The sequence below is a fragment of the Monodelphis domestica genome, chromosome 2 (genome assembly GCF_027887165.1).
Source record: "Monodelphis domestica isolate mMonDom1 chromosome 2, mMonDom1.pri, whole genome shotgun sequence".
In the NCBI taxonomy this organism is placed as follows: Eukaryota; Metazoa; Chordata; class Mammalia; order Didelphimorphia; family Didelphidae; genus Monodelphis; species Monodelphis domestica.
This window is the reverse complement of record NC_077228.1, coordinates 17,228,021-17,255,962: the sequence shown is the minus strand read 5'-3', so window position 1 is coordinate 17,255,962 and position 27,942 is coordinate 17,228,021. Positions and strand designations below refer to the sequence as shown.

Here is a 27,942-nt window from a genome sequence, read left to right as displayed (position 1 = left end):
ACAAACAACAAGAAAGATGATTGTTGTGCTCAAGGAGAAGACATTTTAATGCAGGTGTTTCATACTTGGTAAGTGTTTAATAATGTTTCCAATGTTTTCTTTCCATGTCCCAAAGGATCATCTAGAGAAGCTCTTGGAATGTCTAGACTCCACTTTGTAGACTGTTGCCTAGGGAATGATATAGACAACCAATACCATGGAGTGTTTGCTACTTCTGGTTTTGATAATATATCCCTGTCAGCTCTCACAGGGATATATATATATATATATATATATATATATATATGTATATGTATATGTATATATATATATCAGCTTTCATATATAGTAGGTGCTTAATTTGTGCTTGTAGAATTGATCTCAATTAACTGGAATGAAATAAAGTGAATTGAATAGGTGTTCAGAGAAATACCAAGTCACTTTGGATGGGGATGGTTCTACATTTCAGGACTGGCAGGGATTGTTATCCCCATCCTCTACCCCAGGATTTTCATTTTCATTTTAACCTTTGATTTAGTAAACTCCTTTCAATTTCTCCATATGTTAAGTAGATCTTCCTCTTCTCAATTTACAGGGTTGCTGTTGCTGTGATTTAAATCTGTGAATAAGAGAAACTGAGGCAAAATAGTTCTGTGCTTGATTAGTTTATTTGTGATTTACCAATAAAATGGGTCCAAGACTACCTCAGATCAAGCAAGGACTTTAATTTTCACTTACATAAAAATTTTTATATTAATAAATTAATATTAGAAAGAATGTAAATGATTTGATCAACACGTTATTGGTTAATATGGACATTTATGTTTTCTAATTGGCTTTGGTATTATAAGAATTTCCACTATTGTTGTGGAAATCTATCTCATGTAAATCTCTCTAACAAGAACTGGAAACCTTTATCAAAAAAGGGGAATATTAACTCAGTACTCAAGGTGTGATCATTTCTAGCCCTTTGTGAGTATAATAAATAATTATGATTTATCATTCATAACAAGGCTTTTAATAGGAAAGGGGAATCTAGCTCACTTGTTGATTGATTCATATTTCACATGATGAAAGTCAAAGGAAATAATGAACATGAAAATGCTTGGATTTAGAGATGAAAAAAATGAGTAAGGATTCATTGGGCTCCTTCTCCATGCTGGGCACAGGGCTTGGTGCTGGAGAGCCCAGGACCTAAAGAAAACAGTCTCCACTCACAAGAAGTTGATAGTCTCTAAGGATTCTCCACATTAATCTATGGATGCCTCCTAGAACACACAGAAACCTCCCCTAAAGTCACTCCCATTGTATGAGCTCATAAAAGCAGGAAAAAAATAACCAAGCAAATGAACAAAAAAACCACATCTTCTGACCCCACTGTTCAAGGTAAGGAAAGAAAATCATTGGTCCTTTTTCTGTTTGTGCCATCACAGAGTTCTAGATTTAGAGTTAAGGGGGAACTTTACAGATATTGGCCCTATTTTTAAAATATTTTTTAAATTAGAATCAAAATCAAACATTTTAATGATAAGTGAAGCAGAGGGAGTTTTTTTTTAAGTGACTCACCCAAGGTCACCTAGTTAGTAAGTGCCTAATATAGATTCTATGCTTTCTTTTGGGGAATGTTAATACCTTTTCTTTTGCTGAGCAAGAAGCTTTCTCTCTCTCTCTCTCTCTCTCTCTCTCTCTCTCTCTCTCTCTCTCTCTCTCTCTCTCTCTCTCTCTCTCACACACACACACACACACACACACATGCTTTTCCTCATCGTCCCTCTTTGACTTTCCTCCCTTTCCCCACCCAAGTCCTAAGGGGCAGGGTGGGTGACCATGGAGGATAAAAATGGTTCCAGGTCCTTTTTTACCCTAGACAGGCTTCCCTACAAGCCAAAGTTGAGGTGGGTCTTCCGAGGAAGAGCACAGATTTTGTAGGGGACAGGAGAGATAGTCAAGCCAGCTCGGAAGTCCAGACTCAGCTGGGTGTCTGGGGGAGCCTGGAATGTGAATCTCTGAAGCAGGCAAGTGAAGAAAATGAAGAGCTCAGCCCGAGCCAGCTGTTCTCCCAGGCAGACCCTCTTCCCTGAAAGACAAGATCAGAAAACAATGAATCTACCAAAACTTGGCACAGATAGTGGTTCAAGGTACAGGTGTGGGCCCTGGAGTCAGCAAGATATCAGTTCAAAGTCTACCCCTGATACTTAGAAACTGAGTTACCCTGGGCAAGTCAGCTAATTGCTCTCAGCCTCTGTCTCCTTATCTGTAAAGTGGGAATAATAAAAGTCCCTACCTCATAGGATGTTTGTGAGGATAACATACATGTATCTATACATATGTACATTATTTTTATGAAAATAATTTTATAAGTGAAGGAAATAAATACAGTTTGATTCCTCAGTAGTCATCTACGTCCCCATGCAGGAGGGACTCCCTCAAATAACATACATGACAAGTAACCACCTCACCCCACCTCGTCTCTAGGATGAATGAATGGGGCAGCCTAGATTGTTAGGATGTTGTTGTTTCCATCTCCAATCATTTTGCACAGGCTGTGCTCCCTGCCTTGTTGGGCTCTCCTCCTCCTTCCTGCATATTAGAGCCCCCAGCTTCCTCCAAGGATCAGCTCAGAAGCCTCCTCAACTTGTGACTGCTTTCTTCTTGCTTAAATTCTTTGTATTTACTCAAGATCAGAGTATAACAAATTTAAGAGTAGAGGGCCACCTGATGCAAACGCCTCACTTATTAAAGATGAAAAAACAGGCTAAGGGAGGGTCTGAACCGCTGGACAGTATACAACTAACGGGAGGCATAATTAACATTCAGACCCTCTGAATTTTAAATCCTGGCATTCTTGGGTCATAGCTTCAGAAAGGGAAGAAACATTATGGACCATCTGGCCCAATCCCTTCATTTTATAGAAAGGAAAACTGAGACCCAGAAAGTTTAAATAACATTGTCCAAGGACTCCCAGTGATGAGTTCCAGAGCTTGTGGGTAGCTGAGCCTTGGGAATAATGAGTTTCTTTCGAAAGTTCTGTGACCTTCCTGTTTCAACTGCATTTGTATCGCTAAAAATGTAAAATAGCCCTCATTGTCTCCTTAGATGGCATAGTGTCAGAAATCAGTCAATATCCCTGATGGACTAATTGAAAAACACGAATACTTCATGAGCTTCACTTTCGAGCATATGTAGGCGCTCTTCCATTGAATAAAATAGAAATCTATTTCACAAGTTTTCTAAGTCCATAGAACCTTGGCACCTGGAAGGCAAAGTCTACAGAGGGCATGACCTGAGGTTGGGTCATCTCAGTTAGTTCTGAGTTGCACAACCTCCCTGAGATTTAATATCTTTATCGGTAAATCATATGGGGTGGACGTGAATCTCCAAGATGTTATCTGTCTTCCACGCTTATAAAAAGCTATCTAAAGATTTTTCATTTTGTTGTGATATATTTTCCTATCCATGAATAACACTAGTATGAGTGCTGCCATATGATCATCTGTAATTAACATATGATGGAGTCTGCAAAGATTTTTAATAGTAAAAATATTGGTGTCCTCTGGCTTGGGGCCCCTCTACCTACTGAGCATGGCTCACCTGCTGAGAAAGGCAGAAAGGCTTCTCTTTTCGTAAATTGACCATTTTCCAGAAAATGTTCTGGGTTGAAGGTTTCTGGAGTAGCCCACACTTTGGGGTCCCTGTGCAAGGCAGTCAGATTGGTCAGCAGCATGGTCCCCTGGAAATAAGAAGATGGAACTGAGTCCAAGAAACTTGGAGGTGGAATGGATATGGTCCACACTTTCATTTTGCAGATGAGAAAATTAAAGGACCAAAGAGGGCAAAGAAGCTCCAGATGTCGTGCAGCTTTTTAGAATTCAAACCCGTTGTAGAACTGAAGCTCTCTTAAAGCAGGAACTCTCAACTGTTTCGGGACATAAATCCCCTGGAAAGGCTGGTGAAGCCTACAGTTCCCTTGTAAGGATCATATTTTTAAATAAATCAAACATATAGAATTACAAAGCAAACCACTTACAAGGAAATGAAACCATCATAGGGGAGCAGCGCCAAGATGATGGAGAAGGTAAACAGATCCACTTAATCTCTACAAAATTATCCTCCAAACAGCAGTGAGAGAATCCTTTAAAATGAATTTTGAAGCAGCATATCCCACAAAAGATGGAGAGAAATGATTTTTATCCCAAAGCAACTGAGAAGGCTGCATGGATGATATATTGTACCAGAGTGGAAGTGGGGTACAAAGTAGCATGCCAAAGCTGGTCTTGCTGTGGTAACAGGCCTTGGGGTGCCTGAATCAACAGCAAAGTCTTGTGGGCTATCAGTCATAGCATTTAAGGCAGGTCAGAGAACTGCTCAGAAGGAGATTACAGGGGTCCCTTCTTTGGCTTTGGGTGCAAGACTCTTGCAGCATGGCCCATACACAGATCCAGGTCACAATCAAAGATTACAATCTCAGGGTGAGGAGAAGCACTAGCACACACTAACACTTGAGACCACCAGGGAGCACAGGACCCTGGTCACAGTTTAAAGACAGAAAAAATGTGATTGCTCAAGGCCAGAACAATACTAGGAGAGCATTAAACCCATCTCTTCTTAGAGCATGCCACCTTGGAAGAACGGAAAACTTATAAATCCCCTGGGCTAGCTCTGAAGGCAAGGACACAAAGAACCTGAAGCTTGCAACAATACTCCCTTCACCACAGCAAGAATCCATTTTTTAAATTAAAAGAAGAGAGAAAAGCTAGAAAATGAATAAATAACAAAAAAACCCAAAACTTAACTAAGTTATTTTGGTGGCAGGAAAGATCAAGAGAAAAACTCAGAAAAAGATAGCAAAGTTAATATTGCTGCTTCCAAAACCTCCAAGAAAAATATGAATTTGCCATCAAGCCCAGAAAGAACTAGTGGAGGAGGCAGGAGATAGGTGGCTCAGTGAATTGAGAGTCAAGCTTAGAAATGTAAGTCTGGCCTCATAGAACATTCTTCCTAGCTGTGTGACAGTGAGCAAGTCACTTCACCCCAATTCCTTACTTCTTTTTGACTTGGAGCCAATACACAGTATTGATTTTAAAACAGAAGGTAAATGTTTAAAAAAATAATTGATGGAAGAGCTCAAAAAGAACTTAAAGAATCAAATAAGAGAGATAGAAGAAAACTTGAGAAAAAGAAGTGAAAGTGATATAGGTTTTCATGAAAAAAATAAACAAATGGAAGCTAATGACCCCATGAGATCAAGAAACAGCCAAAAAAATAGACAAAAGAATGAACAAAAAAGGATAACATTTTAAATATCTCCTTGGAAAAACAACCAAGATGGAAAATAAATCTAGGAGAGAGAAACTAAGAATTCTTGGAATCCCTTCAAAACATGATAAAAAAACTAAATATTATATTTCAAAAAATAATTGAGGAAAATTGGCCTGATATTCTAGAACCAACAGGTAAAATAGAAATGAAAAAATTCACCAACCACCTCTTGAAAGAGATCCCAAAAGTATAACTTCTAATAATATTATAGCCAAATTCCAGGACTCCCATGTCAAGAAGAAAATAGTACAAGCATCCAAAAGGAAACAATTAAAATATGATTCAGTCATGGCGATAATAATGCAAAATTTAGCAGTTTCTCCATAAAAGGATAAGTTTTGGAGCTGGAGTGGTAGTCAAAAGATAAATATTTTTGATGCATGACAGGAGAGAGAAAAAGAGAAATAGGAGAAAATGGGATGGAAAGTAATACACAGTTATTATAATGGTGAAAAATTTTTTACAAGTTTCTCTAATAAAGACCTCGTTTCTCAAATACATATAAAATGGGTCTAATATATTAGAATATAAGTTACTCCTCAGTCAATAAATGGTCAAAAGATATGGTCAAGCAGTTCTCAAAAGTAATTACAGCTCTGTGAAAAAATTCTCCAAATTACGATTAATTAGAGAAATGTAAATTAAAACAACTAGAGGTACTACCCTATACCTATCAGATTTACTATGATGACAGAAAAGAAAAAAAGAACAAAAATTTGACGGGATGTGAGAAAATTGAGACACTAATGCACTTTTGGAATATTGTGAACTTACACATTCTGGAGAACAGTTTGTACCTATGTCGAAAGGGCCATAAAAGAATGCATGTCCTTTGATCCAGCAATACCATTACTAGGTTTGTATGCCAAAGAGATTAAGAAAGAAGGGAAATGCCACTATGTAAAAATAAAATTGAAGTATTCTTTTTGTGGGGACAAATAATTGGAAGGTGAGGAAATACCCATCAAATGGGGAATGATTGAGTAAAGATTGTAATGGAATATTTTAGTGCTATAAAAAATGACAAGAAAGATGATTTCAGAAAAAATCCTGAAAAGTCTTACATGAACTGAAGCTAAGTGAAGTAAGCAAAGCTAGGAGAACATTGTACACAGTGACAACAATATTGTTCTTTGAACAAGTGTGAATAATTTACCTATTCTCAGCAATAAAATGATCCAAAACTATCTGAAAGGATTCATGATAAAATATTCCATCTGCTTCCAGGGAAAGAACTTTTGGAGTCAGAATCCAGACAAAAACAAACTTTTCCATTTTCTTAATTATTTTGTTTCCTTCGACAAAAGAAATCGTATGGAAAAAATATTTTGCATGATTGCACACATAAAATCTATATCAGATAGGTTACCACATAGGAGGGGAAAAGGGAGGGAGGGAGAGATTTCAAGACTCAGAATTCTTTTTAAAATATTGGAAATTGTTTTTACATGTAATTGGGGGAAATTAAATTAAAAAGAGAGAAGTGTAATCAAGGTCAAAAAAAAAGAAAAATATGAACATCACATTCTAAACAAAAGATCATAAAAATAAAGTTCTTAGAGCCATAAATTTAGAATTGGATGGGATTGTACAGGTCATCTAGTCTGGCCCTCCCATTTTATAGATTAATAATCTGAGATCCAAAGAGGTAGCCTCATTGAAGTTCAACCAGGGAGTGTAAGAAGGGGAATGGGCACAAACTTCCACTTTGGGGTAAAGCTGGATGTTCGACAACACTGGATGATTTGTCTTCAAATTGGTTTCTTTGCTATGAGGGAACATATTGTTCATAACACCTACTTATTAATTAGCTTGTGAATGAGTGAGCTTCCCAGACAGCAATGTGTCTTCAATTAATAAGCTCCTTCAGAAGCTCTAAAAGAAATTATGGTTAGAAATGTCAGATATAATGAAACACCAAAGGGACTTAAAACAAGCAAGCCCATCCAAAATCTTTGGTGCAGGTTAATTAGATCATAGGATTATAAACTTGGGACTGGAAGTCATCTCATTTTTATAGATGAGGAAACCGTGGCTCAGAGGTTAAGTGACTTTCTGAAGGTCATACTGGTGGTAAATGACAAGAGCTTACAAATGAGAAAAAGTAGAATTTGAATCTAAGCCCAATAAGTCCAAATCCAATGCTCTTCCATGATCCTACTCCCCTTCATGTAGAGAGGCAGGAACAGCATCAGTGAATTATGAACATCCATGAGGATAGGTAAGACTTGACTCCAAGAGAAGAGTTTTACAGAGTGGTGGAATGAGGTGAGGGCTCAATTTGGAGTTGGAGAACCAGGGTTTGAGTCTCACATTTATCTTTCATGACCTGTGTGCCCTGAGGTTTAACGTAAGTTCCTCACTTTCTCTGGGCCTCATTTTCCCCATCTACAAGATGAGGTGATTGAACTATGGCTTCTGAGGTTCTCTTTCATCTCTAAATCTATGAGCATAGGAATTCTACTGGAATATCCAGGTGGCTCAGGGGCTAGAGTACTAGGCCTGGAATCAGGAAGATTCATCTCACTGAGTTCAAACTCAGCCTCAGACATTTATTAGCTGTGTGACCCTGGAGAAGTCACTTGACCCTGGTTGATTCAATTTCCTCACCTATAAAATGAGCTGGAGAAGGAAATGTTGAACCCCTCCAATATCCTTGCCAAGAAAACCTCAAATTGGGGTTTCAAAGAGTTGTAAATGATAAATGAACAACAAAAATGAAGTCTACTAACTATGGTGCATTCACATGTCCAACTTACTCATAATTAGAGTATCCAAAGCCCCTCAATAATAGTAACAGCTGATATTTGTATAGCTTTCAGGTTGAAAAAGTATTTTACCTCATTTGATTCCTAGAACATGCCTTGACATTTTCTAAGGCTACTCCCAGCTCTAATATTCTATTTTCTAACATTCTTGGTTTTAGAGTACATTCTACATCTAACTATCTGTGAAAAAAATAGCTTGACTTTATATAGTGCCTTATTTGTTAGATAAAAAAATTCAGTACCCGAGAGGGAATCCTTTCTTTTTTTTATTCTTATCTATCTATTCATTCATTTTTATTTTATTTAATTTTTCATTGGAAACTTTTATTTAATTGATTTAGAATTTCCCATGGACACAAGATTCAGGTTCTTTCTCTCCTCACGCCCAAACCACTCCTGTAGTTGATGGGCAATTCCACTGGGTTTTACATGTGTCATTGATCAAGACCTATTTCCATATTATTGACATGGGAATCCCTTTTTAGATACTACACATTGGGCACCTACACTGATATAAGTGATTTATTCTCAGAATTAAACTCAGGATTTAAATGTAGGCCCCCATCTCCAAGTCCAAGGCTCTTTCATGTATTGATGGTTAAAACTGATGAAATTTGAAAATTCAAGTCCAATGTCCTCTACCCTTGTTTTTCATGGCCCCTTTTGGCAGTGAGGTTGGTGAAGCTAAGGGATTTCTTCTCAGAATAATTTTTAAATATGTAAGGCAAAATACAAAGGGATACAAAGGAAACTAAATATATGAAAATAAATGAACTATATATACATATATCTATATCTATATCTATATATCTGCTGTCTATCTATCTATCTATCTATCTATCTATCTATCTATCTATCTATCCATCCATCCATCCATCCATCCATCTATCTGTCTGTCTGTCTGTCTGTCTGTCTATCTATCTATCTGTCTGTCTGTCTGTCTGTCTATATTTTAAGCCAAGCATCTCCTATGCTGAGAACCCTTGTTCTTCTACAGTCAATGCCTTTTGTTCCATCCTCTTCTACCCATCCCCAGGGCAGATGGAAGACATCTTCTACCCATCCCCAGGGCAGATGGAAGAGCTACTTCAGGTTCTTGGAAGAAAAAGCCATTTTACCTTTGGCACATAGTATCCTGCCACTGTGGTATCAACTCTGGCCACCCTTGGCACATTGACAGGAAGAATATTGCCCATTCTTAGGACTTCATGAATGGCTGCATTAGTGTAGGGCATATTCTCCCTATCGGCCATGGTGGGCTGGCGGGACTGGCCAATTACCCTGTCGATCTCAGCTTGTATTTTGTCTGGAAAGAAGGAGAATTTTTGTGAGTTTCAAATAATTGCTAATAATTTTAGACTGCTTTAAGGTTTGTAGAACATTTTACAAATATTATCTCATTTTGTCATTGCAACTATGTTAGGAGGGTTATTATTTTAGCTATTTTATAGAAGAGAAAACTGAGAAAGACAGGAGTAAGTTGAGAGACATAGAGCTAGTAAATATCTGAAGGTAGATTTGAATTCAGAGGTCTCTTTCCCCTCCTATCCAAACTTCTTTGTTTGTGAAGAACCATAGCCACACTTGATTAGACTGGAGAACAATTTGGCTTGATGCTTCACTAAAGTGCCAAATCCTCTCCCCTAGAAAGGTGGAGATATGACCTATTAATGGCCAAGAAGGATGTTTGTGAACCGGAAAGCAGTATCATGAAAAGAATGCTAGAGACAGAGGAAGAAGGCCTGGTTTTGAATGTCAACTCTACTATTTGAGAGACCTTAGGAATGTCACTGAATCTCTTGGGGCCTCATTTTCCATATCAGAAATGATTATATTGGATATATTGTATCTACCAGTCCACCTTCCAGCTTTCCATTTATAATTCCTGTCTTCCAAGTAAGCAGATTAAGGTGAAGGGTCTTCTTCATTGTCAGCAAGGGTGAGTATCACTGATTCAAAGAGTACGTGTCAGAGTAATGTGTAAGAAAACTGGAAAGGTAGGAGAAAGTCTGATTATGAAGGGCTTTGAATACCAAATAGAGTATGTTATATTTGATCCTGGAGGTGAAAAGGAGAAACTAGAGTTTGTTGAATAGTTATGTATGAGTGTGTAACTAGAATTTATTAATTGAGGGAAATCACTCAATGGTGTTTGAGTGGAGGATAGATTGGAGAGAGGAGAGACTTCAGGGAAGCAGACTCATTGGGAGGCTATTGCAATAGTTAAGGGGATGAGAGCTTGGACTAGAATGGGATCAGTGTCAAAAGAGTGAAGGGGATGCATTAAAGCCATACTTCAAAAGTGAAATCAGCAATCGGTTGAACATAGGTGAGGAGTGAGATAATGAGGAGTTAAGGCTGACTTCTAGGTTGCAAGCCTGAGGAATTGGGAGGATGATATTAACTTCTACAGAAATGGGAAATAAAGGGGGAAAGGAAAGTTTAGGGAAAAGATAATGAGTTTTTCTTTGTACATATTGAGTTTTACATCGTCTATAGGATGTCCATTTTGAGATATCCAATAGGTAGTAGGAGATGAGAGCCTCTAGGTTAGCAGAAATGTTAGGACCAGATAAATAAACTTGAGATTTACTTCATACATTATTCAGCATGCAGATTAAAATTGAATCTATGGGAGCTGATGAGATCACCAAGTTAAACAGTATAGAGGAATAGGAGAAGAGGAACTAGGACAGGGCTTGGTGTAATAACTCACAATATGACCTGACTGTCGTATGACCCAGTCTAAGATCCAGAAAAGGAGATTGATCTAGAGTGGTCAGACTCAGGCAGAGCAGTATCATGAAAACCCAGAGAGAAGAGGATGTCAGGGAAGACAAAGTGATCTACAGTGTCAAAGAGGAGAGATCAAAAAGGATGAAGAATTATATTTGGTATTTAAGAGATCATGAGTTACTTTAGAATGAGTAGTTTCAGTTGAATAATGAGGTCAGAAACCATTCAGAGAATTAATAAGAGTGAGATGAAAGGAAGCAGAGGCATCTATTGCATGTCATTCTTAAGGGTTTTAGCCACAAAAGAGAGGATCATTATGGGACAATGGCTGGTGGGGATGGATCAAGTGAGTATTTTATTCAGGAAAGAGAAGATGGATGTGGATGTGTTTTTAGATAATGAGGAAGCAACCATATGGTTGGAAGTGATTGAGGATAAAAGAGAGAGTAGGAGAGAGAGAGAGAGAGAGAGAGAGAGAGAGAGAGAGAGAGAGAGATGAGAGATGAGAGAGAGAGAGAGAGAGAGAACAACCAGCTAAAGAAGATGGGATGGAATTAAATCCTTTGTGCTTTTAGAGCAGTTGAATAAGGCAATGACAAGTGTCACTTCTTCATGGCAGACCAGGATAGGCAACCAAGAGTGGCAAAAGGCATCTGAGTGATGTAAGATGAGGAAGAGAGAAGAAGGAACTCATGGTGAATGGTTTAAATATCTGCAATAAAATATGAGACAAGTTTCTCAGCTGAAATGTTGGGGAAGATGGAGCCCTGGAAAATTTGAAAAAGGATGAGAACGTTTGGAAGGATGGCTCTGGGAAGAGAGAAATATTAGTCAAGGAAATAGCACCTTTGATTATGCCTTGGCTTCCGGAAGGGGGAGCTCTTGAGGAAGAGGCAGCTAAGTATCTGCTAGATTAAAGAGCTTAACTTACATTTATTTCAGTTATTTTTATATCATTTAATATAAAACTAATTCATCTTATATAATCTTTTAAATAGTATATGTAACTAGAATGTTAGAAATAATCCTTGTTGTTAATTAACTGGCATAAAAGTTGGCATAAGAGCTCCTATTATAAACCTTCTCTTAAGAACAGAACTTTACCATCTCCTGATTCTGAATAAAGATAACAGGAGAAATCATGAATTCATATGTAAAATTTTTTTTTTGCTTTTCTAGGAATTTATGTCATTAACAGAGTTCTTAGATTGTATGACTAAGACAATTGTTCATTTTTATGCCTTTTCTTAAGAGTTGTTGCCTGAGAGTATTAGGTATCAGATCAATAAATGTCTGGACCTCATACTAGAATTTATCAACTATTAGCTGACATACATTGAGTTTGTGGGTTTTGCTAATCAATTATTTGTTCCAACTATCAAACATCTATGAACATTGTGAACAAGAGATCTTTTATCACTGACTCAACCTATAAATAAAATCAATTTTAAGCTCAGAATTATAGTCTAGAAATTTCTTTATTTCTCACATGTTGGGCTGAGAGTCAGGATGGTCTGCTTTAAATCCTACCTCAGACACTCCCTACTGTATGACTCTGAACAAATCACTTAATTACTCTTGGTCTCAATGTACACATCTGTAAAATGAGAGGGTTATACTTTATGTCTTCTAAGATACCTTCCATTTCTAAAATTAAGGATCTTGCAACCTTCTATAGTCTGAATGAAGCATTTCTTTTTTGAAATTGAATGTGGATTTGTCATATTTAATAAGATATGAATACATGATCATATGTTTTTTTCATCACAGATCTTTTTGATCAAGAAATAGTTATAGTGCTGTTAAGATTAAAATTCTCAGGAGACTATATATTAATTTAGAATTATTCATTAAATGATGAAAAACAGGTTGGAGAGAAAAAGCACAGGATCACATGGCCAGTCACGTAGATAACCTGAGCTCACTGCTCATGTACCTGTAAACTATGCTGCTTGGTTATACCAGAGCCAACTTCCCTGAACTATAACGTATAACTCCCAAGGTATCACTTTTTGTGGTCACCCTCATTAGACAGACTTTGCCTCAGTCTGGGTCAGAGACTGGTCTTCTGGATGCCAGGAGTCAAGTGGGACAAGAGTCAAAGGTCTTCTAGGAGCCAGGAGGCTTCAACCTGGCATCCTTATACAGATAAGCTTCAGACCTTGTTCTTAATCCAATGAAAAAGTAGGACTGAATGGAAATCCAACTCACTAGAGAAACACCCAAGTCTGATATTAGAGTTAAAAGAAAAGGGATGCATACTGGTATTCAGTTCTTAGAGTACAACTAAACTAACAATAATGTCTAGTGTTTATATAGCACACTAAGAAGGCTTACAAAATGCTTTAAATATATGAATTTGTTTGATTGTTGGAACAACCCTATGAGGCAAAGGCTATTATAATCCTCATTTTATTTTTATTTTTTTAGTTTTGGAAAATTTTATTTAAATAATTAATTCAGAATATTTTTCCATGGTTATAAGATTCATGTTCTTGGTGATTTAGAGGCAGCAAAAGTTCAGACCTCTGAAAACCCTTCCTTACTAATCACAAACTGAATGCTCGTAGGACACCAAAATTCAAATTGAACAACAGGACAGACCCAGGGAACCCTCCTCCTGGAAGAGAAGATGCACAATTCCTCTGAGTTTTACATGTGTCCTTGTATAATCCTCATTTTAAAGATGAGGAAACTGAAGGTGGGAGAAATTACATGATTTGCTCAGGGTCACATAGTTAGAAATTAAAAAGACAAGGATCACTTGAGTAATCTAAAAAATAATTCTGGCTCTCAGCTTCCCTTTAACTCCTAAAATATGGAAAGTGCTCATAAGTATGTACCTGAGTTATGATTTGAATTCACATCTTCCTGACTCCAAAATCTTTTATTCTCTCTGCTGTAATGACCAGCAACTGCCATAATATGGTAAAGAACAAGTTTTTCTATTAAAATCTTAATTATGGTAATCACTGCCTTATTCCAATGAGAACTAAAAGAAGAAAATATATGTTGATTGGTTTGCAAATTTTATATAAATGGAAGCTTTTCTCTCCTGGGCAGTATCCTATAAAAATTGTATTTTTTTCCTGGTCTAGCACCATCACTGTACCTTGGATCTCGGGATAAAGGGCCATATATAGCAGAGCCCACCGCAGAATTGTCGAAGTTGTCTCTGTTCCAGCAAAGAAGAGGTCCAGGGTGCAGCAGACTAAATTGTCTTCATTAAAACTAGAACTGATATTATCCTTAAATTAGAAAAGCAAAGATCATTGGTTAATCCCCCCAAAAAATTATGGCTCTTTCGAAACATGAGGAGTCAAATCCTAAATGGGGTCTTGGGAATGGTAAGAGTGTAAACTCTGGACTTTCCTTTAATCCCCCAGAATACAGTAAGGACTCATAAGAATGAGAGTTCCTATTTTTATTGTATTACATGTCTTACTGAATACTTCCTTCATGAAACTGTGCAGTTAGATAGTGTCTTGGTTTTATAGGCGAGAAAACCCAAATTCATAGACAACTGAGTGAATTATCCAGTTTTATAGTTGATAAATAATAAAACTGATGCCTGAATCCTGGCTCTCCAAATCTACTTCTCTTTGCTATATCCCACTGCTGCTCAACATGTGAGCTTATTCCATCAACCCCAGTTCCATAAGCAGAATTGACATGCACCAAGTTCAACTTTTTAGAAGATGATTATCAGGTAAAAGGAACCAATAGGATTCTGTTTTCAATTTGAACCTAGTTAAATTTGTTTTCATCTTCCTTCTAAACTTACTCCTTTTCTTCTTTCTCTTCCTTTTTCCTCCCCTCCTTCCTTTCTCCTCCTTCTCTTTTTCAGCCTTTCTTGTTTTCTCCCTCCTTTTCTGTGGCCTGTTTCTTCTTCTCCTCTTCCTCTTCTTCCTCCTCCACTTCCTCTTTTTCTTTATTTTCCTTCTCCTCATTATTATTCTCATTATTTTTATAACCCTTCTATTAAAGACATCTCGTTAGGCAATGGAGAACATAACTGATAGTGATTTTATAGCATCTTCTATGTGACAGGCACTGTGATGAGGGTTTCTTACTTGATCTTCAGAACAACCCAGTGATATAGGTGCTATTTTTATCCATCATTTTACAGTTAAAGAAATGGAGGCAAAGATTTAGTGACTTTCCTTGGATTATACACCTAGATTTGAAGTTTGTTCTTGTGAATTTTAGATTTATTCCACCCTGCTTAGTCTTAGAATTCTAGCAACCAGGAATGTATACACTCCTACTTAAGGATTAAATGTTGAGGAGGATGGCCTATGACTGACATGTGCTAGCAAGTGACAAATCAAAACAACTGACAGACCCCCTGGGCTGTCCTAAGTCAAGCTTAAGCTATCATTGGTACATGTGAGACACAGGAAGTGATGTAAAGAATGGTCTATATATTTCACATCACTTCTTCTCTCTCGCTTGGAGGTTGGAAACTCCTGGGGGTGGTTTGGCATTTGAGGCTGTGGAAAGGAAACAAGAATAATTCTGGACTTTCTGCCACTGGGTTGGAACAAGCAACAGTGGGAATATTAGAGAGAGAATAAAATGTCAAGACTGACAGTTGATGGGGGAGGGGCAACTGGGAGTGGCAGTTGGTCTTGTGACTAGAGCACTTCCTGCCTGGAGGGGGGAGGGGGGAACGTTGCTTCCCGGTCTCTGGACTGAGGTGCCTCTACTTGCTTCAGACCTAAGAGACAGGCCCAACCAGCTCTGAAAGTCAGAACTTTCTTTGTTGCTTGCTGTCTACTGCTAAGATTTTGAAATTAAGAAAACTAGCAAAGATATAGCATAGATAGGAATAGGAGAAACCTTCCACCAGTCTGTGAGGCCTAGCCTCAGCTCCAAATCTGAGAAAGACTACAACCTTATTTAGGGACATCCCTCTTCCCTTTTCCCTGATACCTCTCCAATCCAAACTGGTTATTAAAATTTATCTTATTTGAATATCACAGTCAGATAAGTGGACTATCTTTTCTGGGGCATAGAGGGAACTGAACCTCAGGACTGCCATTCCAACTACAAATAGTCCTTATTGGATCCCTATGGGGTGACCAAAGACTAGGGAAAGGCTTGTCCCTCAGGAGGGTCTGTGTTTACCTGCTCTGGGGCATCTTTGCTTCAATCCATAGAGAAGACAGCCCTACAGGCTATAATAATTTGCTCATTTCTTGGACATCCCATTTTGTTAAAAAAATAGCTTCTTGGCAGGGGGCATCTCTTGCCCTTTCTTCACCAGCAGCCATATTCCTACTCTCCCTTCAACTCCTCCATTCCCTGTTACAAACCTTCCATATCCCCTGTTCTTCTTATCCACCCATCTTTCCCTATAAATATTACACGGCTTGCCAGTGAGGTGACTGGAAGAAGCTCTGTAGCATAGGTTAGGTGAGGCATCTTCCCTGAGCAACCTTGGTGAGGTGACTGATTCCTCCTTTCCTCCTTTCCTTGACCTCCAACTCCTATCTGGCTTGCCAGAGCAGTCCAATTCCCTTTCCTCTCTCTCTCTTCTTCTTAATTTCTTCCTTCTATTTTAATTATACCACCATAAAAATTCCAAATTGATTTGAGTATTTTATTGGGATTGAATTTTAATCCCTGGCAAACACTAGTATATTCAGTCAACAACCCTAATTTTTACCCTTAACAGGCTCTCTGACTTTAAGACCAGTGTTCTATTTCTGGACCACCTCATTGTTTAGATAACCTTCCCTTAGTTAGAGATTCAATCCTCATCTGTATCATGATCTTAAAATAAAGCACTGAATCAAAAGAGCTGGGCTCATATATCCATGATCCATGTTCCCTGGACAAAGCTCTTAATCTCTTTTGTTTTATATTTCTTCAGCTGTGAAATGGAGATGGTATCTGTGCTAGCTAGTGCACAATTTCTCTCAGAAGGAAAAAAACAATAACAACCATTCTGTAATCCTGGAGGTGCCATATGCATTGACATTGTAGTTGTTATTGTTATTTCTAAACATTGTTATTTTTCTAAATGAGCATAACTATTTTACTCCATTGATTTATTCTTTTAATACCAAAAAATTAATAATATTTAAATGTATTCCAATTTGTCAGCAACTTTTTCCACATTCCTATGAAGTGTGCCAATAATATCTTCATTTTGCAAATGAAGAAACTGAAATTTAGATAAATGATTCATTCCCACATAAGCATGTCTAATGAATTCAGGATGAGGAAATCAAATATAGGTCCAGCATTCTTATATCATATAGGATATAACACAAAAGTTTGATTTTTAAGAGAATTCCAATGGTGCCAAAGTCAAATAGAAATGAGAGATTCCTGTGGGCTTCATATTGATTTAGAAAACTACATATTTACATTATCTATGTTCTATAATATTTTTATTTATTTAATTTGTCAAATATTTATTGAATACATTTTAATCTGTTCTTGCAGTACCCAAGAGTGTTGCCACATTGAGATGGTCCACTTATTTGACTGTTACACAAATTCCCAAAGGTGGTTATATTTTGATTTCCTATATAAATGAATTTAACTTATTTATATAATGTTTTGCTTTCAGGCTTGCACAAAATTGTTGTTCATTTTTTTTATTGTATCTATCTTTTTATGACCCTATTTGTTTTCTTGGTAAAGATAATGGAGTAGTTACCCATTTTCTCCTCTAGCTCATTTTACAGATTAGGCAACTAAGATAAACAGGGTTAAGTGTCTTGTCCAGGGTACAGCTAATAAGAGTCTGACCTCAGACTTTACCTTCAATTCTTTCTGACTGCAAGCCCAGAACATTATTCAATAGGTCACCTAGCTTCCCCTTTACAAAACTATACACTTAGAAGAACTACACTGGTCACATGTCTGACACCTCTGACCTAAGTCCAATTTATACCTCAAGAGGAAACTTCTAAAATAAGTCAAAATTTTCTCATTTGTCTTTAACCCATAATCTTCTGAGGCAGTTCGTTCTACTTTAAAGGGGGAATTTTTCCCTTTATTAGCAGCTTCTTCCTCTCTATCCTTTTACATTTGACTCATAATACCCACCATATTCTGCCTTCTGGGAATAAGCAGAGTCAATAAATTCCACCTCCTCAGGGCCAGTCTTGAAGCACATGCAGATAGCTAATATATCTCCTGAAGTCTTCTCTTCTCCAGTCTAAACATCCCCTGTTGCCTCATCAGAACCTCTTTGAGTTTGGATTATACAGCAGGGTTATCATCCTGCTGACTGCCTTCCTCTCAATAGTCTCCAGCTTATGAATGCCCTTCCCCAAAGTTGGCCCCCTGAAATAAACACAACTGATGTGTGGTCTTCTGAATGTTCTTGACTGGACATATGCATACTTGGGACAACATTCAGCTTTATGAATGATGTTCAACTATGGCATTAATAATGTCCAAAATGATGATGGGAAAATTGGCTAAAAACAGTTATCAATGGACTCTAGTCCCATCAGAGAACAACTTTTCAAAGGAATTTATGTTTTGATTGCATATATAAGATTGATATTTATTTTTATGAATTTTTATATTTCTAAATTGTTTATAAAGTTCACAGTTTACTAAGGATATACACAATAATTCTGTGTGACAGTGGGTACACAGGATTTCCTCATTTCAGGGATGAATTAATTGAGATGAAATATTGGGGCCAAGACATATTCCCAGTGAGAATAGGTTGTAATGTAAAGGGCACTGGATTTGGAGACAGAAAGACATAGGATCAAATCCCACCTCAGATTTCTACTAGATGTGACTTGGACAAATAAATTAATTTTGCTTTTCCTCCGATTTTTCATCAATAAAATCAGGGAGTTGAATTCAAAGAGCTGTACAATCTCTTCCAGCTCTAAATAAAAATCTTGAGCTCTCCCACCAGCAAACTCACTAACAATACACATAGGCACACCTGCACACACACACACACACACACACACACACACACACACACACAATGTAACATATAAAATTGAAATATTGCTCATTCTTAGGACAGCCCAGAGTTGTCATTGAAGAAAAATGTTTACATTATGAGGCAAATGTAAAGTTTTGATCCTATTAACCCACTTCCCCCTTTCCCCCAACCCCCCCCCTTTTTTGGTTTTGAATACACAATGAACATTGTTTGTGCTGCTTTATTACCTTGGACAGCTCCTTCAGGTAAGCATCAATGAAGTCCTGGGCCTCCTCTGAATTCTGGTCTTCCTTGTGTTGTTTGATCACATTCACTACAAAAGACTCTAGCTTCTTCCATTCTCTAAAAAACTTCTGATGAGGTCCTGGCAGGAATCTCATTATCCAAGGAAATGTATCAAAGAGCTAAAATGTAAAGGGATAGAGAGGAAGTAGGGATGAGTGCTGATTCCTATTAGACTGTCCTATCCTTTTATATTTCTCACCCTAAGTCTGGATAGAGATTTGCCATTTTTTTAAACCCTTACCTTCTGTCTTAGAATCAATACTGGGTATTGGTTCTAAGGAAAAAGTGTAGTAAGGGCTAAGCAATGGGGGTTAAGTGACTTGTCCAGGGTCACACAGCTAGGAAGTGTCTGAGGCCTACTTTGAGCCTAGGACCTCCCATCTCTGGGTCTGACTCTCAATCCACTGAGCCATCTAACTGCCCCCAGATTTACCCTTTTTGTGTCATATTCTAACTTCCTGTTTGACTACAGTTCACCCTCCCTGTAACTACTGTCTCTCCTCCCAAGCTTGTGTACAACCATATCTTCTCTTACACACCAGCCCTTTGGCCATGTCCTGATTTACCTAAACATCTCTCTCAAAAGTGTCATCTGTCATTCACCCTTTTTAATCAGTCTCACAACTGTCAAGGATGGAAGGAAAGATTCCTAACAATTGAACTGGTGTTTTCTCCTCAGCCCCTAATTTTCTTGAATTTCTATTTTGTTCCTCTTTGGGGAATGAGAGCTAATGTTATTCACCATTCTTCCTCATTTTCTTCCATAGCCAGACTCCTGAAGAGTCAAATGAAGTCTTGAGCAAGTAAATCCTTATGTGAGGCTTATTCATTGATCAACTATGAGGCAGGGTAGATTGAGTATTGGAGTAAGATTTAGGAATATCTAAGTTAGATTCTGACTCCAACATTTATTAGCTGTGGGAGAAGCCATTAATTTCCTTTTACCTCAGTTTCCTTTTTTGTGCAAAATGAGAGTAATAATAGTAACTAGCATAAAGGGTTGATGTGAGGGTGTAAAGAAATCAGTCAGTCAACAAGAATTTATTAAGAATTTAGAATGTGTAACACCTACTATGTGCCAGGGACTGGGCTAAGTGCAAGGAATACAAAGGGAGGAAAAAGCAATACCAATCCCTGCCTTCAAGGTGCTCACATTATAATGGGAGACATAATATAGAAATATCCACCTCCTAGTTATTCTTAGCAATGTAATGATTTAAGGTATGATTATACATGTATAATCCATATCAGATTGCTTACAACTTCAGGAAGTGGGGGTAAGAGAGGAGGGAAGGAATAAAAGTCATAAGAAAGGGAGAGAATCTGGAACTCAGGACTTTTAAAAAATAAATGTTAAAATTATATTGACATAAATAGAGTAAAAATAAAATATTTTTAAAAGAAATATCTAGAACTTTGGAAGATTCATGCAGAATAGTAGAAAAGCAATCTTAGAGGGAAAGGCACTAGCATCTGGAGAATATGGGAAAGATATCCTGTGGCAAAGGGTGAAACATTGGTGGTTATTCCTCAAGGAAGCCAAGAGGTGGGGGTGAGAAGGGAGAACCTTCCAGACTTGAGGGACAGCAAGAGCAAAGGCACCAAACTGGAAGATAATGTATGTAAGGTTCTTTCCAAGCCTTAAAAATCAACACAATAAGTTATCTGCCTATTTCTGACTGTTTCTTCTTTCTCTCTCTCTCTCATTCTGTTTCTCTAGCTGTCTGGGTCTGTGTTTCTTGTCTGTCTCTTTGAAGCTGTTTTTGTCTCTATCTTTCTCTCTGTCCCCCATCCCCATGTCCTGTAGCAATGAAGATAAAATCTCTAATTATAATAAAATCCAAACTCTATTTAAATCACAGTTTCTACATGAAGCCTTTCCTGGTCCTCCTGCCTCCTAATGCTGACTCTACCAAAACTTTTCCTTTTTGTATTTATTTATTTGCATTTATACCAATGTCACTGTTAACATAAAACAATCTTCCTGCTTCTTCCCTTTCCCTTCCTGATCACTTTCTCTGCTTAGAGGAGCTTGGGAAAACAGTGGGCTTAACTCCTGCCATTGTCTCGCTGCCTTGCTTGTTTCTTTTCTGGTGAAGGAAGGGCACTGTCCAATGGAGGCTGAGCTGGCTCAGTCTAGCAAGGCTGATGATCTTTTACCTGACACTCCCACCTGGCTTCAAGCACTGTGACTTCATCCAGACTCATCAGCAGCTCCCGAAACTGAGAATCATGGTACTCAAAGCGATGCCCAAAAGTAATGGAACAGATAATATTGGAAACAGCATTGTTGATCTGCAAGTGGGGGTCAAAGGGCTGTCCTGCACACAGGAAGAAAAAGGGAACAGGTTATTCTTCATGTCACTTCTGTTCATTAAAGGAGTGCAGAATTGCTTTCTATCATTTACTCTTAAAATTTTTTCCCCATGCTCTCCTCCCCAACACACAATAGCTTTCTTTTATTGTCCATAACAAGCAATTGCTTTAAATGATATGAGAAAGAAAGAAAAGAGCATGCCCTTTTTTTAGTTTTCAATCAAGACTTTGGATTGAATTGGCATGTGTTGTTCCAACATAGGTTACTGTTATTTTATGTCTCTTTACTTACATTTACTCATCAGGAAATGAAGGGGTTGAACTAGATGAGCTCAAAGGGAGGTCTAACTATCTATGATTATGTTTAATATATCACATGCATAGGTATGCCAAAGTGTGCCCACCTGTGTGCAATAGGTATGGGGACACATATGCATTAATATCCACACCTGCATGTGTACATATATAAATACCCATGAACCTATGCCCCTGTGGGTTACTTGAAGGCATGTGAGCAACAGTGCTGAAATTACAGTTGGAAATATTGGAATGAAAAGAAAAGATATGAGGTAAATCAGCAAAGGAGGTCATAATGATGTTGGATGTAGGCTACTCGACTTGGAGCCAGGGAGATTTGTGTTTAACTCTTTCCTCAGATATTTACAAGAGTTCCAGTACCTTCTCCTGTTCATTATTTCCAGGTTCTCCTGTGTAAATCTTGTTTGTGCCTAGCTGTTTTTTTTGTTGTTGTATTTCTCCTCAGCCTGGAAGTTCTGTGAGGACATTGCCTAACTCATTATTTTTTCCCTTTATTTATAGCATAGAGTACACACTTAACATTTATTACCCAAGGTTGACCTTGGGTAAGTGACTCAGTTACTCTACTCCTCAGTTTACTTTTCTGAAGAATGGGAGAGAGGGTTGAACTTGATGTTCTTTAAAATCCATTCTTTCTCTAAATTGATGATAATAAGTGCACACAGCAGAAGAGAAGGAGCAAAGGTAAAATGGATGAGGGTGTGGGATAGGAAGATAAATAAAAAGAATTAGAGAAATAAAAGGAAAAGTAGATGGATATACAATATCTTCATTGTGAAAAGAAAGACAACTTTGATAAACTTATGAATATGGATCAATGTAATCCAAACCATGATTCCAGAGAACCAATGATAGTGTATGTTCCCCACTTCTTGACTAGGAGGTGATAGACTTAGGCTATATAATGAGATGTGTTTCTGGATATGGCCAATGTAAGAATTATTTTGCTTGACTATATATTTGTTATAAGGTTTTTGTTGTTCCAATGGGAGGAGAAAGTAGAAGAGAGAAAAAGAAATTTTTAGTTAAAAATAATCAATTTTTTAAAAATAAATGCAGCAATATATATATATATATATATATATATATATATATATGTCTGTGTGTGTGTGTGTGTGTGTGTGTGTAGATGTAGAAGGAGAAGAGGAGAGGAAAGCAGAAAGGAAAGGGGAGTAATGAAAAGGAAGAATACAGAGCAGAAAATAGATGAATCAGTAGTTGGAAAAGAAAGAAGATGAGGAAAAAGAAAAAAAAGAGGGAGATATGGGAAGCAGGGAAAAAATAGAGGCAGAAGTACAGTGGTATATATGTGTGGGTAGGAATTTCTCCAAGTGGCTGGTTAAGGCAGGACTCTATGAGTGTTACTTCAAGAAGAGAGGCATCCAGAAGTCTCTGTACTTGATATCAGAAGATGATTATAATGACATTAAGGAGAATAGATTCTAAAGGGGTTTCTTTGCTTACTGCCTCATTTCTTCTTATAACAGTTTTTTTTAAACCTTTCACTAGGTAAGGACACTTATCTGTCTCTAGTCTAGGAGTGATATGCCCACCCATCCCACTTCTCCCACCCCCAGGAACAGATACCTTTTAATGACCATTTGGCCAAAAGGACAATTGGAAGCAATTGAAAATCTGTCTGTCTGACCAGCCCTTACCTTTTTCTTCCCTGATAGCCTCAGTGAGGTACATGGCCTCCTCCTGGATCCGATGTTCCAGGGTCCTCTTTCCTAAGCCAAAATTCTTTAGGGTCATTAAGGTAAATCTTCTTTGATGTTTCCATGCTTGACCTTCAGACATGATTAAACCTAAATTATAATAAAAATCTGTATCAATATTTCAAAATATCAATATTTCAAAAGATCTTTAATTTAATGATGTGATTATTCCCTCTTCCAGCAATTCCAGGAATTCAATTCAACAAGAGAAAGAAAAAAGACAGGAAAAGAGAGGAAGGAAGGAAGGAAGGAAGGAAGGAAGGAAGGAAGGAAGGAAGGAAGGAAGGAAGGAAGGAAGGAAGGAAGGAAGGAAGGAAGGAAGGAAGGAAGGAAGGAAGGAAGGAAAAGGTCTGTTATGTACCCAATGCTGTGCTGGGTATACACATAGAAAAGAGCTAGATAATCCCTGACCTAAAGAACTCACATGGTAATTGGCAGTATAACACTTAAAGTTCAAGTCTAGAGCACATGGAAAGATCTGGAAGTCCTAAAGATGATGCAGAGGAAAATGTCAAGTTCTAGAGGTACTAACGGTATATAAGCCGGCCAGGGGCCTTGGGAAACATAAGTGCGAGTCAGTTCCTCCTTTTGCACAAGGTATTAAATTCCACCTCATTTTCTTTAGCACTTAATAGATGTTTATCGACGATTGACTAAAAAGGCTTTGATTGACATTAGCTATGCTTCTGTTGACCAAAATACAACATGGCAATATGTAGAGGCTCAGTGCCAAAAGGCTGATAGGTCAATGGTAAACTCTTGGGGATCAAAGGAAGATCTACATAGTCATAAAGGGTTGTTGTGCTTCAATGTAGGAAGCAAAGAGTTGAACTCCATAACTCTTTTTAAAGCATTTAAGCAAATATTGAAGCACATTGGCTGAGTGGATAGAATGCTGGCCCTGGAGTCAAGAGCTTAAATCTGGCCACTAGCTATGTGATGCTAGGCAAGTTAAATAATCTCATTTGCCTCAGTTTCCTCATCTTACTATGACCTGGAGAAGGAAATGGCCAACTATTCCAATATCTTTGCCAAGAAATCTCCAAAAGAAGTCATGAAGTGTCAGTTGCCTTAGGCAGGGTATATAATAATGGTATAAAGCATGTAGACAGAATGTTGGATATAGAGACAGGAAGATCTGAATTCAAATCCTGCCTCAGTCTGATGCATAATATCTTTGTAATCCTGGGCTAGTCTCTCTTGGTTTTAGTTTTGTCAACTATAAAAGGGACATTCTTGTTCCTCACAGATTTAAATCAATAGTCTCAGGATCCCTGAAGTCTTTGCATAACAGTTGGACTTCTCCAGCAGACAGAGCTGATATAAATGTCTTCTTGTCCAAGTAGAGGATCTATAAATTGACCTGATTCATGAATGGATGACCTTCTTGTGGCACTAGTGTATTAGAAAAAAAGTAACACAGAGAGATTTACAAGAAGCAGAGTGAAAAGATGTTCTGACCAGTAGCTGGAAGAATAATGGTTTGGGATTCAGGAAGACCTGGGTTTAAATCCTTACTCTGACACCTACTGTGTCAACCTGGATGAGCTGCTCATCCTCTAAGGATACCAGATAACCCTCTATGTCTAGAAATCTGCAACAGTAAATGAAGGAAGGAGAATGCCTTAGGTGATGACTACAGCAGAAACAAGAAAGCAAGCAATCCTTAACCTCTAAGAGCCTCCACTTTAAAAATGGAAGACAACACCTATAGATCAGAAGAGGATGTCCAGGGAAAAGTGTTATGGACAGGGAAGTCAGAAAGATGATAATAGGACTCATAGAACAATTGATTACCCAATTCTTTCCAGGAATTGGATTCCATATAAATTTTATTTCAATAGAGGGATTTCTGTACTTTAATAAAATAAAAAATTTTGATTCCAGGAAAAAAAATCATTATTCTCTTGACTCCTAGAGTATTTGGTAGATTTCATATTATTGTGGAAAGAACTTTTGCCCTAGATACAGAGGACCTAGTTTAGACCCTGCCTCTGATATTTACTATCTATGTGGTTTATAGTAAATCTCTCAGACTAATTTTCCTCATTTGTACAAGGAGGGGTGTGGACTCTATTAATTCTAAGTGCATTCCCACTCCAGATTTTGATCCTTAAAATTTTCTTTATTATAAAAATCTGGGTTTTTTCATTGAGGTCAATGATTGCCTGCTTTATAATTTTGTCTTATCCAGGATCCAGCATAATAAATGTAATATATGTTATATTGTACTTGTAGCTCTATTTACTGAAGTCAGAGTAAATTCAGGACATACCCAAAGTTACAAGACCAAGAAGAGTAGAGACAGATCTATAACTCATAGGATCTGAGTCCAAATCCCTTGGTCTCACTTCTACTGTGCTCCTCAATAAACCATAGTTTCTCTCTCTCTCTCTCTCAATATATATATATAACAGTTTCACAAACACTTCTTTCACAATCCTCTAATACAAGTGATACTCCCATTTTACAGTAGAAGTACCTGAGGCAGATAAGTGTCTCAGATGGGATCAAAAATTGGGCCTCCTAATGTTCTTTTTTTTAAAAGAATGTTTTAAAAATAGTTTTATTGATAGATTTTGTTTTCACATTGCCTATGTTTCCTCCTATATCTTTCTCCTTTCTCCTTCCTCCCTCCCAGAGAGCCATCCCAAAGAAAAAAAAAGAATTTTCCATTCTCATTTATATCTCATGAATCAATGATAAGATATCTTAACGCAAAGCTGTACCTCTCACTCAGTATCATAATGCCTACTCTAAGAATAATGTATGGGTAAGATAATAGGATCCTTTATTTTTAGTCAGAAAGATTCTTAGAATTAGATAATTTAATCTGAAATCTTTGTTCTATATAGAGGAAAATTGGGGACTAAAGAGATTACAGGACTTACATAGGTAGAAATAGGAAGAGATGGGATTTGAACTAAAAATCAGTCTGTATTCTTTCTATTGCATTTTGCTCTCAAGACTCTTATTTCCACTCTAAAGCTTTCATCCTATACACATACCATAAAGTACCTCCATTTAGCTAGGGGTAGACCTCTTGGAATTCAGTAGTCATCATTCTCCCTTACGCAGCCTAGTGTTGCCCTGGCTAAGATGACTTTACCTCTTCACATCAAAGGCAGAAGGTCTACAAATTGACCTGATATGTGAATGATTGATCATCCCATACCACCAGAGCTCTGTTTCACCAGTTTTTTTTAGAAGGAGAGTAAATAACAGAGAAATAGTTTACAAAAATAGGTAGGCACTAAAGAGTAATGGTGGCATTGTCAAAACAAGACAATGAAATAAGAGATAGATTTGAGCCAGGATGTGTCACAGGAAATCCAGTGACTAGAGATTTCATATGCTACATCTGATAGAGAGGGTCACCCCAGTGTCTTACAGTAAGCCACAGGTTATTAATAGGATAAAAAGAGAGCAGAAGAACTAACCAAAAGCAAATTGTGTCTATATAGAGGAGAGGTTAACTTTTATGGTTACTGGTAAAACTAGCAGCAATCAATGAAAGATGTAAGAAAGAAGGTTTGTCCCTCTAACAAGTCAGAACTGCTACAAAGGAGAATGGGCTTCTTGGAGGGATGATGGACTCCCTATTTTTTCTAGGTCTTGAAACTGAGTTTGGATGATCATTTGTTGGAAATATTGAGAGGGAAATTCCAAGTTAGTCTCAGACAATCCAGTGAAGATTCTGAGGTGCCTTTTGACACAACAATTCTGTGATTTTCTCAAATATCTAAGTATCCTTCATCGACTCTTTCACTTATTAATGTAACAAACATTTATTAGGAGTTGAAAATAAGCAAAGTACTGCATTAAGGGACAATAGAGGTGTAGACGGTGTTAGGCTTCCTAAGCTCTCATGAAAATTAAAATTCTATCTAATTGGGAAAGCAAGACAGAAACCACTTTATAAATTTCAAAGTCTCAGTCAATCAGTCAACATTTGTCATTATGTATTATATACTGTTCTAAGTACTGCTGTGGATTATTTAATTTATTCATTTTTTTCAGTTACAGGTAGAATTAATTTTTGAAAATTGTTTACTGACATTTTAGAAATTCTGATTTTCTTTTTCCTTCCCTCCCTTCCTCCCCTGCCCCACCAAAGTGATAAATAATCTGGTAAAGATAATATCAGTACTTTAATGTAATACTTGTTTCCATATAGCTCATCATGATAAAAGTCCCAATAAAAATCTATGAAGGAAATGAAGTGGAGGATGGCAGGTTTTGATGTGTCTTAGACTCCAGCAGTTCTTTTTATTCACTGTGGATAGCACATTCATCATGAGTCTCTTGTGGATATCTTGCAAATTTTCTCTGCTGATAATGATTAAGTACTACATATTTGATCACCATATAATACTTCTGCTATTATATACATTATCTCTTGGTTCTGCTCAATTCACTTTGCATGAATTCATATAAGTCTCTCCAGGTTTTTCTGAACTCATCTTGTTCATGGTTTCTTATGGTGCAATAGTATTCCATTTAAATTATATACCACAAATTCTTTCTCTGTTCCCAAAGTTATGGACAATCCTTTGGTTTCCAATTT

The 27,942-nt window shown here is 37.4% G+C and overlaps 1 protein-coding gene across 2 annotated transcripts in view; it reads right to left on the bottom strand.

The window, feature by feature from the left end:
- Window positions 1-628: 628 nt before the first annotated feature.
- The window catches only part of LOC100031902 (cytochrome P450 2J2-like), a 40,943-nt gene continuing 13,629 nt past the window's right edge, over window positions 629-27,942 (bottom strand). For both annotated transcript variants that reach the window (XM_056815031.1, XM_056815032.1), the window contains 7 exons: window positions 23,316-23,465; window positions 21,184-21,344; window positions 18,966-19,142; window positions 13,915-14,050; window positions 9,185-9,372; window positions 3,571-3,709; window positions 629-2,056 (listed from right to left, as the gene is read on the bottom strand). In XM_056815031.1, coding sequence (XP_056671009.1) covers window positions 1,857-2,056; window positions 3,571-3,709; window positions 9,185-9,372; window positions 13,915-14,050; window positions 18,966-19,142; window positions 21,184-21,344; window positions 23,316-23,465 — 1,151 coding nt within the window. In that variant the 3' untranslated portion in view covers window positions 629-1,856. The remainder of the gene's footprint in view (window positions 2,057-3,570; window positions 3,710-9,184; window positions 9,373-13,914; window positions 14,051-18,965; window positions 19,143-21,183; window positions 21,345-23,315; window positions 23,466-27,942) is intronic.